Consider the following 12,843-nt stretch of genomic DNA (forward strand, 5'->3'; position numbering starts at 1 on the left):
AGAATCTGCAAAAATAGTCCTTACTGCGTTAGTCACGCAGTAGAAATATGGTGATAAATTTTATACTGTTCTTTAATCAGTCATAAATTGCATACAAGTTATAACATGTAAATTATTTCTTGAATTGTGGATAGTTTTACTTGTCTTTTAATAATTGTTCTTTTTTTTTCAAAGTTGAATTTCTTAAAATATTTTGGCACATCTGATTCATCCTAATTTTCATGAAAATTTTGAAAATGCATTTGAATGTGTAATATTGTTAATGTATATATACCTGTGTGAAGTAAGCGATTTAGACATTATCAATTGCACGTAAAAAACACTTAAATTACCAAAAAGTGGTCAAAATATGCATAAAAAGCCTTTGCTGTGTTAGTAAATCGTTAGATATATAGTTGTAAATATTGAAAAATCAGTCATTAATCGCACATAATATGTAAAATATTACTTGAATCTTGAAACTTTTCTTACATCTATTCTTAGTACATTTTTCCTCAAGTTTGATTTTATCGAAATATTTTGATTCATCTGGCGACATGTAGCTTTAAGTCGGTCTAAAATTTTTAATTTAATTACAAGAAACGTTAGCTAATATATACGGAAGAGCATTAGTGCCAAGTGTATGTTTTTTATTAACTCGAAATTTCGAGTTACTTACTAATTTCGGGCTAGTTACTCGAAATTTCGAGATAAGTAACTCGAAATTTCGAGATAAGTAACTCGAAATTTCGAGTTACTAAGTCGAAATTTCGAGTTAGTAAGTCGAAATTTCGAGATAAGTAAGTCGAAATTTCGAGTTAGTAACTCGAAATTTCGAGTTAATAAAAACATACACCTGGCACTAATGCTCTTCCGTAAATATAAGCTACTTACCAAAACACATAAATTTACTATCATATGTAACAAATCTGAAATGTAAAGTACATTTAGTGCATGAATAGAAGTAATAAGATTTTAGAAGAATATAGGTAAGATGACAATTTAAACAAAATACAAAATATAAAACAAAATATATAGACATGAAATATTACATATTATTAGCGACTAATTGCTAAAAAGTAACGAAATACTATAGACTCTATAGTATAAAATGAGCTGGCAATTTAATTTATAATATAATATACGTGTAGTTATAAGTGACAATAAATACATTTAAATTAGTAATAGCTTACATCTACAGTATATATTTTTTTTAAAAATTACTGAAAGATTTGAATTAACTTACTTAAAGTAGCACATAACATCAACTGCATGAAAGAAAAGTTAGATTAAGCACACAGAGGATAACATACAATGTAAACTAAAAGGAAATTGCATGATTCAAACAAACAAACAAACAAACATGGACAGCGAGGATAAAACTAGCATAAAAATACAATGTTAAAAGGAAAAATAATATACATCATTAAAACAATGTAAGCTAAAGGGAGGAAAAAAAACAAGCAGCATCAGCATTTACCAGAAACTAAATTACAAACACATAGCACATTTACATCTTGGACTACTCCAGACCTGGATAAGTCTCCCAATTCAACCTTGCGGATCTTTTGTTTGTTTGTTTGTTTCATTTTACGCTTTTTCCAACAGTATTTCAGTCATATAGGCGGGTAGTTTCTTAACCATTGTTCCTGGAGAGTTACACCAGTACTAGACTACGTACTTCCTCCGCGCTAAACCGGGGATCGAACCCACGCCAGAGAGGTAACTGGATTAGAAGTCATCGACTCTAACCCCTCGATCACGGAGGGGATCTCATTAGGGAATAGAATACACTTACACACCAAGAAATTGTTAAGTAGTCAAACAACGCATGATATTTATATTATATTAACTAAACATTTAAATTACTCCTCACTTAATTCTAAAAGGGCCGAAGCATATCGCTACACAGGTGCAAATCGTCTTGGGTCGATTTTTGCACTGGACAGAAAGGCAAAGCTATTCAGAAAAATTTTTGCCATTGTTTGGCGTTCATTCAGGATTCTATATTATCTATTTTATAAACCACATGTACCCCATAACTACATGTATAACATAAAAGCTAGCACTTTCTTGTCACCAAAAAGCTTTTTATCATTTATTTATGATTTTATAATATTTATATCAACCATAATTATGTACAAAATGCATGCTCGTTTTAATGCTGTGCAATTACTTATATAGATGCATCCGACGGAAACGACGTTACAAGATTTATGAAGATTACATTATTAGCAGTACCAGCAATAATTATATAAATATTATTTCAAAGAATAATTTATTACTATTATTGTTTTACAAGTTATATGTTAATGCACACATGCAACAGCTATATGTATAAATAAGCAATATACAGTAAAATTATATGTTTACAGACATCATGTGCAGTTTTTGCGACAAGGTAAAACGATAAAGCACATGTCACAGCTAGGTTCTGCGCGTTGATTGGTCAAAACCTATACGTACGTACTCACTCTTCAACCCACTTCCTTTCCCATTCAAAGTAAACTGAAGTATAGTTTGCATATAAAATGTGTTAAAATTAATTCATTTTTTAAAATAAATGATACTTACACAGAATAATTGGTAAATTTAGTTACTGACAGAATTTATTTCCGTTCAGAAGTAGCGAAACATTTTACGTTTTATGACAGATTCAAAGATTCTATTACATAATTATGAATGTAAATGTAAAAAAAAATATTTGATAAAATTAAAGTACGCAATTTCAAATATATATTAAACGTACAAACACAAAACAAAAAACACGAAGAAAAAGCAATAAAAAAGAACAATCAAACACCACGGAGTGACTCAGAAATACCTTGGAGGTGATATTTCGGGAGGGGGATAAACAAACTTATCAGCCACGAGGCTAATGAATCATAGTTGAATTCGAAACGAGTCATCTTGAAAACTAAAATTATGGGGAAAAAAGTGTATTCAAACTCTTATAAAAGACACACGTATCTTCGACGTCCTTATAAGAATCGTTTTTGGTTTTTTACCTTTTCCGTAATAAAAATACAACAAAAACGGATAATGACTATAAATATTCTTATACGGACTTTCATTAAATTAATGACATCATAGAGCTAAATGTATCTGTGATTACATGTATTTTTAAAATTGAAAGCTCCATAAACATATGCTAGTTCAGTTTGATCTTTAATGCTCATGTTTTCTGTAGAAAGCCTTTTTTACCATATGGAGCTAAATCTATGCTTTTACGAAATAAGTGTAAAATTAGATACAGATGGGATTACATTCAATTGTATACATACGGGCATGCCAACATAAATTTTGAGGTTTATTGTCTTATATTGAACTTTCCACATAATATAAACCAGTGAAAAACTACACTTTCACTTTTTTACCTCTTGACGAAATGGAGCTCATAAAACACTGCATGTTGGTCCGTAAGATCAAGGGCCGACATATCTTTCCTAGTTTCCTATTAAATAAGTGTGGGCATAATGAAAATTTGTGAATTTTACCTGGGACAGGAACTGATATATTAAAATATATTATCTTTCATTTACATACCAGACTAAAATCGTAACACTCACTTTGGCAAATAAATCAATGTGCATTAATATTGGTTATTTGATAGAATTTCAAGTTCCTGTGATTAAAGCATATATCTGATTTTTTCCGAGGCGTCCGTGGCCGAATGGTTACGGTCAATACCTAAAAGCAAGTGCGTCTGATACTCCAGTCAGGTCCTCCGGATTCTTTCATGTGAGGAAGCTATATCAAGCTACATGTAGTTTACTTTTTACGTCGGTGGTTCTACTACAGTTCCCCTCTCATGCCATCACCCATGGTCTTCATCCACCAGTAAAATATATATTTTTCTGTAATGCCACAAGGGGCGCAGCAATCAGGAAGTTAAGAACTGAAATTAGTGAAAATTCATGCTGGAAATACATATGAGCCGCGTCACGACAAAACCAACGTAATGCGTTTGCGACCAGCATGGATCCAGGATCCATGCTGTTCGCTATCAGTTTCTCTACTTGTAATAAGGTTTGTAAGCCCTGATCAGACTGCGCGGATGCGCAGGCTGGTCTGGATCCATGCTGGTTGGTTTTGTCGTGACGCGGCTCATATTGATTTTACTTGGTATATGATCTATATTAATTTGACAATTCAGATGCATTATTATTTGTCGTAAATAGTAAATATCTGGGGAAAAGTGATCCCTCGGAAGCATTAGAATCAGCAAAATTACATGAAAAATTGTTAATATTAAATGACTAAGTTGCATGTAAGTTGTTTTCATTCAATGAAGAAGATTAAATTAAGTGCATTCCGTATGTCAAATACATAGCAAGGAAGTGCTAGAGTTGTTTCCCTTTATAACTTAAAACTATCTTTAACATGTTAAGACTGAAATAAGTCTCTAGTGATGTTTGACGTTTAGTATCAGCTTGCACAAAAAACCTTTAACCCATAAATTGACTTTTCCAGTTTCCACTGTTCGGAATTTTCCATTCTCAATTTTGGGGATATCAAGATGAAAACATGAAGTTGGTTGGCACAGATGTGCAAGCTTGGACTGGCTCTGAACTGGTGGCATATAAAAACTATCACATTTAATTCCAGCATGGAAGGCAAGGCTTGAAAGAATAAGAAATATTACTCTTGGAATACTAGTAGTCAAATTAGAAACTGTGTTGACACTGACTCCAATGTTGAATTTCAAGTGTATGCAAGTATAAATCGTCTGAATGAAAATAATTGTAAAATTTTGGAAAGAATAAATCCAAAATACCTTTACATAAGAAATATCCTTGCATATTTACGCAGAGAAAGGCACATTGCAGGAAAATGTTGCCTTAAAAGTTAAAACCCTACTTAAAATAACACCGTAATATTTTGGGACATTTTAACAGTTTAGTGGAATAATCAGGTGTGCCAAATTACAGTGACATTGTATTTCATAAATCTTTTGAGAATTAAACATAAAATTATGGAAACAACATAACTTTACTATAAGAATATTTCATTAGATATATATTTGAACTTTTTTCTTTTTGAATAAAATAGTTACTTTTACACCTACTTTTAACAAAAGAGTATAGTTAAAGTACTGATTTTTCTATTGAATCAACACATGGACAAATAATAGAATCTCAAGTGGCCACAATTGGTGAGCTGTTAGGAGTATTATGTTTTAATAGACTTTAAATGACACAAAAAACAGTGCAATTTTAAAATACTATTTTATTGCAATACAAATGTTTAAAAGCATTTAGTAGAAAAAAACAATAATTGTATAATTGGTAATAGCACCATGCTTTAAAGACCCATTATGTCCCAAAGCTTTCATTTTAATTTCTCAATTTTGGTGAACTCTAAAAATTCTTTAAAGATAATAATTGGCCATTTATCAGAATCATCTTTTGCGTTTATAAGTTTCTAAAAAAAGATAATAATTGGCTATTTATCAGAATCATCTTTTGCTTAAGTTCTGCTGCTTTTTGGTAGTTACCGTAGTACTTGCTTTTTGGTAGTTACCATAGTACAGTCACATGTATAGTAATTCAGTATTTTGTATGGGAAGTCAAAATACTAAGTTCTTACTTTGCTTACATTTTTCTACCTATATGATAAATAATTTGATTAATTTCACATTGGGCATCACTTGCTTTCAGTCAATAACATCAAACATGCTCTAAAACCATTATTTAAACCTTATAATACTCATGCTTGCCCTTTTTTAAGACAGATTCCTTTCTGAGGCATAATGTGCCTTTAAAATAAAATGAAATAGACTAGTTTTAGAATGCCCTGTAAAAATAAACGTTAACAAAAACTAAAATGGTTGATATCTAACCATTTTCCTTCTATCTTTCATAAAATGACTTGCCATGCTTTGAATTCATTGGAGATTCTATCGGAAAGAAACAAAAACAGAACATTTTAATAATACAACCTTTGTGACAAGACTTGCCTTGTTTTGAATTTGGAACATTCAAAGCTTAAGTGAAATCAAGCAGGCCAGGCTTTGTACTGGTGAGAAAGGTAAAATATTGTCAGTTCCCATCAGGTAGGAGGCCAAGTTTTTAAATCTTAGTGCTTAGAAAAACATACCAAAAAGCACTAACATTTCCAAAATGGTCACATTAAAATATGCATATCTAGAATACAACAATATTGACATTTCTCAACTGAATTATTTGACAATTTTGGTTCTTTAGTGTTTTAGAGACAATTTCTTATGTGCAGTTATTTCTGAAAATTACAACAACACACTATTTCATCAGCAAAATTGAAAAAAATTTAATAAATATCTTTTGCTATATACATTAACAAGTATGCATAAAATACAAATTTATACAAGCTACAAAGTTCTGTTGAGTCCACCTAGACTTTCAGTCAAAACCTCAAAGCCATAAAATAAAAAAACATTGCACTAAAGATCAAGTCTGCCTTTGTCGATGTCTATTCTAGGATTCAATACTGTAATAAAATTTATCTACAGAAAAATTTTATGCTGGAAATTTTCATATTTAAGTGTGATAATGCAAAACTCTTTCTTTGACCATGCTGTATACTTGTATTACTTAAGGATGTTTAACTTAGCAGTGTATTATCATCTTTATTTACTATTATTACCATTTGATATATCATCTGCATGAACGAAAATATTATTCAAAGAATTATACTCACATACATAGATTGCCAAAAAATTTCTTTTCTTTTGATAAAAAAACTTTACAAGAAAAACATAAATTAAGACTAGAATCAAAGTTTCAAACAAGAATTGCAACAATGATGTCCTAGAATAGACACTATTATCTATCTAAACCAAACTCAAAATAATTTATATAATAAAATCAGCTTGAGAAACAAAATATTTGCTTTAAGTAACAATCTTTAAACAAAAAACAAAAAAATCTTATAATTTATTCTAAAATACATGAAATTTGACTAATACACTTTTAAAACTTTAATTCAAAAGTATCACAGTTCTTCCACTCTGGTTTAAAATAAACTTATAAAAAAATCACAACCAGTTCTTAAATATAACCAATTTTTTTTTCTTCACCTTCATGTTGGAAGATGAAATATTTTCATTGACTGGGTGTCTTTAAGCTTTATTTTTTATTACAAATGCACTTTAGAAATAACTATCCTATCCTAGAATGTGTACTTTAAAATCTTCGAAAGTTCACAAACAAGTTGTAATTTAATGTTAATTCTCCTTACATCTAATATCAGCATGAAACTTCACTATCTAAAACCATTTCTTTCACTTCACGATTATCTTTCTCTTCTTTGGTTTCCTCTGCACTACTCTCCTCCATCTTTTCTGGTCCACTATTAGCACTATCAGAATAGTCACCAGTACTACTGGGCATTTCTTCACTGAAAGCTGTAAGTTCAAGTTGATCCAAATATGACTGGATTTCACGCACTGCCCCTTTCCTTGCTTGACGAATATTTAAATCCTGTCCAGATTCTACACCGTCCAGTTTCAATAAACTTCTAGTCAACATTTCCTCGAGCAACTTGTATTCCTTGTCTTTTTTCGAACCTTTAAAGTTGTTAACTCTATCTTTGTATTGCTGACATTCTGTAAGTATATCATTGATGATATCCAGGGGAGTTCTGACTTTTTTCTGTTCTTTTGTAGGTGTATTTGACCTACTTCTTGATTCCTCCTTTTGAATATTTTGAGTATGCCCAGATGGAGCACTGTCCATTTGATCATAATCAGTCTGTTTTTTACTTTGCTCAGCTTGGTGATTTTCTACAGGTTTTTGAGTTGAAGTACCGTTATCTTGCTGAGAAGGAAAATTCCTTTCTGAGTGTGGTTTTGGGTGCCTGTCTGTCTGGTTCTCATGAACAATAGGTATATTGTACACACCTTCTTTCCTTTCAGACGGAGGATACTGTGGTTGCTGTGGATGTGGCACTGGCTGTTGAGGGTGTGGCATTGGCTGATGTGGCATCTGTGGAGGTGGTGCCATTTGACGTGGCTGAGATTGCATTGCAGGGGTCTGTCCCATAACATTTTGAGGATATGGGTACCCCTGTGTCATGGGCTGCGGCATACTATTTGCCTGATGACCCTGCGCTGTTGCATGACTAGTAAAGTTTTGAGGCTGCTGAGGCATTGTCTGTTGTGGTTGGGGCATAGGTGCTCCCGGGTAGTCTGGTCTAGGATGAGAGTTATCGCCCCGACCTGAATGTGAAGAATTGGACGAAAAATGTTGAATAGGAATTTCACGCACAGTCTCAGCATGTGCCCTCTCCCTATGGTTCCTGGGCAATGTGTAAAATCTTGGAGGGCTATCAGTTCGATTACTAGGTGGAGTCCCTACATGAGGTGGTGTTCCCGATCTTGGTGGGGTTGATACATGTGGAAACTGTGACTGCTGAAATGCAGGTCTAGACTGCTCATGCATTATTGGAATTTCTTTCATCCTTTGATGATTAGACCCTTCTCCAAGTCCTTGAGGAGTGTAATTATTCTGTAATGGTAATGACAAAAACAGATGAGTATTCAAGTCAAATATTAAATTACCCAAGACTAAAATAGTAATATAAGTTTACTTTGTCATAATAATGTAAGGTATATGCAGCATATTATGAAATGGTTGGGTAAGATGAACAACAAATACAAATGTATACAACAACGCCTTAGTAAGAAAAATATACAACAACGCCTTAGTAAGAAAATTTTTATAAAGATGAAATTTGTCCATAAAATCTTAACAAATTGACTCTACAGGTTACAAATACCTGTTTATTACATTAATAGCAACCGTTCTCTTAATAAAAGCGTTTTATTAGTTTATTTGCTAATTATTAAAAACGTAATTAGAAATAAAGCGTAGAATTTCCACCACAAAATTATAGAAGAAATATTAACTTTACTCCACCCACCTTCTGTAAAATGTTCACTCTCGGATCTTCCCAAGTCGTCGTATGCGTGTTGTGGTCTACAAAGTAAGGCCAACCAGTTCGATGATCGAAAATCATTTCCCAACCAGGTGGTAATATTCCTTGATTTTGATTCGGATTGCTTGCAAATGGATACATTGGTCGACCAGCCATCCTGCCCGTGTATTTATTTTCTCGAAGCACTCTATTTTTAGTAACATTAGTAAATGCCACCTGGTGGTAGAACTTTCAAGAAACTTCCAAATTTTCCCGGAACGTAATGGAAATATCAGGAGGTTACCGAATACTTCTAAGGGAAGTAACTCTAGACTATCTCGCTTTATCTCGGTCATCTGTATTAGGTCAAATGGACCTAAAACAAAATTTACGAAGAAGATATTCGAACATTAATTAATACTATGCTAAATGCGGTTTCATTTTTAGCTTGAAATAAATGATCCACCGTCTGCCTGACCGTAGTGCAAGTTTAATAATGGATATATTTTAAATAGATCTTTTAAACACTTAATAAATTACTATCTATCTATCTATCTATCTATCTATCTATCTATCTATCTATCTATCTATCTATCTATCTATCTATCTATCTATCTATCTATCTATCTATCTATCTATCTATCTATCTATCTATCTATCTATCTATCTATCTATTATCTATCTATCTATCTATCTATCTATCTATCTATCTATCTATCTATCTATCTATCTATCTATCTATCTATCTATCTATCTATCTATCTATCTATCTATCTATCTATCTATCTATCTATCTATCTATCTATCTATCTATCTATCTATCTATCTATCTATCTATCTATCTATCTATCTATCTATATCTATCTATCTATCTATCTATCTATCTATCTATCTATCTATCTATCTATCTATCTATCTATCTATCTATCTATCTATCTATCTATCTATCTATCTATCTATCTATCTATCTATCTATCTATCTATCTATCTATCTATCTATCTATCTATCTATCTATCTATCTATCTATCTATCTATCTATCTATCTATCTATCTATCTATCTATCTATCTATCTATCTATCTATCTATCTATCTATCTATCTATCTATCTATCTCTGGATACTGCCAACCCCTCTTACCAGTGTTAATTAAAGGCAGGAATTAAACATGTGCACGTCGGATTGTTAGTAAAAGGTGAAAAGAAAAGAAAAGTCCAAGCATTAAACATGCTAGGAAGGTGAGACTGAAAATGTATTCTAGTCATGGTTAAAATAGTTTAAAATAGTTTAAAAACACTTGGAGTAAGACTAGTACTGCAAACCCACCACTGCCTGTTTGAACTGACTCAAGTTGGGCAGGGTGGCAATGTTACTAGGTAGTTTATTCCATAGTATAATGCTATGAGGGAAGAAAGAGTTATTATGGTAGTCGGGGGTACCTGTATTTGGCGTAGGGATAAGGGATGCATATGTCTGGTTAATCTATGTGGGGCTTGAACATATGGTGGGAGATTAATTGCAACTAGGTTATGATATATCTTGTAAAACATTATCAGTCTACAGTCCAATCTGCGATGTTCAAGGGATCGCCAGTCTAGTTCTTCCTGCATGGCTGTGAGGGGAGTAATCCCTTTTAAACCATCTTCACGCCCGGCAAACTGTCGCTCCACTTCAAAATTGTGGTGTACGGTAAAACGAGCGAACGGCATTTCCGAGATAGAGCAGAAGGCCGATTTTAACGCCTAATAGTAAGTATTGTTTATGTGTTTGTCTTGTTATACATTTAAGTTGTATTTTTTCGAAAAACGGAAAATGTAGTTCCGTGTAGGATTGATTTAGGCTTCCAATGATCTAAGCTGTTACAAAAAGAAAATTATATTAAGCCCGGGAAAACTTTTCTCCCTGACGAAGCGAAGGACGATTTGTAGAATATTGAACTTCACAACCATAGAAATGCCATACCCTTCAGATTTCTTGAAAAAGTGTATTAGTAAATTATCAACCCGTAATAAGAACTTGTCCTTCGTGCAAAATAAATTACTCCTGAAGGATTTCTTAAATTTGTAAATCGATATTTTTCGAAAGGAGTGGAGCGAAAGGGCAAGAGATGGAGCAAAAGGTTCGATGTTGAGCGCAAGGCGATATTATTTTGACGTATTAGGAGGAGCGTAGTCTATGCTTTTTTATATATAAAAGCTATAGAAGTTAAAATAAACATGATCAAGTGTTGAGACCGAAATATATATACCTTTTAAAGACAACTAATAAAGTGTGATATCATTTCAACGACTATAGCGTAATAAATGTAATCGCGAAGGTGTCACCTATGGCTGCCGTGTAGATTCCATTATTTATGTTCGAAATTTGGATGAGGCCCGACCATTGAATCATACACAGGTATGCATGGCATAATACAGGATGCCACTTATTCGAGATCAATCATGATTTTTCACACGGTTATGTACATTTAAAAACGTGTGTCCGTGCAAATTCGACAAAATCGAAAAATTTTAGTTCTACCGCGAACAAATGTTTCCGAGCAGGTACGTGTAACGCGATTGTTCACGCCAAAATGTTATGTTTTTCGAAAAGTTAGATATTCAAGGTGCAGAACAGAAACAAAATTATGCAATGCATGGAACAGCAGGAACACATTAAATTAAATGGATCACTACTACCAAGTTTAGTTCACAATGACTTTCTGTCATTAATAGCTCTAACATAACTGTTCAGAGCAAACACAAATAAGCAACGTTTTCATGAATTTCATTGTTGTTTAGTTTTTTTTATTTTCCTCTCAAAGTGAAAATAGAAATGTTTACTTTTATAATCAAACACTGCAGTACAAATCTTGGTTTAAGAAAAAAATAAGTTAAAATAAATATTTTGTTTGTTTATCTATGAACAAAACGAACGTAATAAAAAAAGGCAGAGCTCAGTCGGTGTACGGACTAAAATTATCAATAATATAATAGACCTAGTTATCGTAGAAATTTCTATTTACACGTTGAGAGGAAAATAAAAAAACTAAAGAACAATGCTAAATAAGGGAGGAAGTTCAAGTATCTAGAAACATAACTGAAACACGTGTTATATCCTTATAACGACTGACACCTTGTCAACCATTTTCATAGCGATTCCTCACCTTACAAATTCATGAAAACGTGGCTTATTTGTGTTTGCTCTAAACAGGTACGTTAGAGCTATTAATGACAGGAAGTCATTGTGAACTGAACTCGGTAGTAGTGATCCATTAAATTAATGTGTTCCATGCATTGCATAATTTTGTTTATGTTCTGCACCTTGAATATCTATTTTTTCGAAAAACATAACATTTTGGCGTGAACAATCGCGTTACACTGACCTGCTCGGAAACATTTGTTCGCGGTAGAACTGAACAAATTCGATTTTGTCGAATTTGCACGGACACACGTTTTTAAATGTAAATAACCGTGTGAAAAATCATGATTGATCTCGAATAAGTGGCATCCTGTATTATGCCATGCATACATGTGTATGATTCAATGGTCGGGCCTCATCCAAATTTCGAACATAAATAATGGAATCTACACGGCAGCCATAGGTGACACCTTCGTGATTACATTTATTACGCTATATAGTCGTTGAAATGATATCACACTTAATAAGTTGTCTTTAAAAGGTATATATATATATCGGTCTCAACACTTGATCACGTCTATTTTAACTTCTATAGTTTATATATATAAAAAAATCATAGACTACGCTTCTCCTAATACGTCAAATTAATGTCGCCTTGCGCTCAACATCGAACCTTTTGCTCCATCTCTTGCCCTTTCGCTCCACTACTTTCGAAAAATATCGATTTACAAATTTAAGAAATCCTTCAGGAGTAATTTATTTTGCACGAAGGACAAGTTCTTATTACGGGTTGATAATTTACTAATACACTTTTTCAAGAAATCCGAAGGGTATGGCATTTCAATGGTTGG

At 32.6% G+C, this 12,843-nt stretch overlaps 1 protein-coding gene across 1 annotated transcript; it reads right to left on the bottom strand.

The window, feature by feature from the left end:
* Window positions 1-6,242: 6,242 nt before the first annotated feature.
* Window positions 6,243-9,102, bottom strand: LOC132760518 (BAG family molecular chaperone regulator 3-like). Its single transcript, XM_060752506.1, has 2 exons — window positions 8,881-9,102; window positions 6,243-8,465 (listed from the first exon to the last, which is right to left on the bottom strand). Exons 1-2 carry the CDS (start codon window positions 9,049-9,051, stop codon window positions 7,206-7,208), a joined length of 1,431 nt encoding a protein of 476 aa, XP_060608489.1. The 5' UTR covers window positions 9,052-9,102; the 3' UTR covers window positions 6,243-7,205.
* Window positions 9,103-12,843: the final 3,741 nt, after the last annotated feature.

Source organism: Ruditapes philippinarum, unplaced genomic scaffold (assembly GCF_026571515.1).
Source record: "Ruditapes philippinarum isolate M1 unplaced genomic scaffold, ASM2657151v2 ctg7170_1_1_1_1, whole genome shotgun sequence".
In the NCBI taxonomy this organism is placed as follows: Eukaryota; Metazoa; Mollusca; class Bivalvia; order Venerida; family Veneridae; genus Ruditapes; species Ruditapes philippinarum.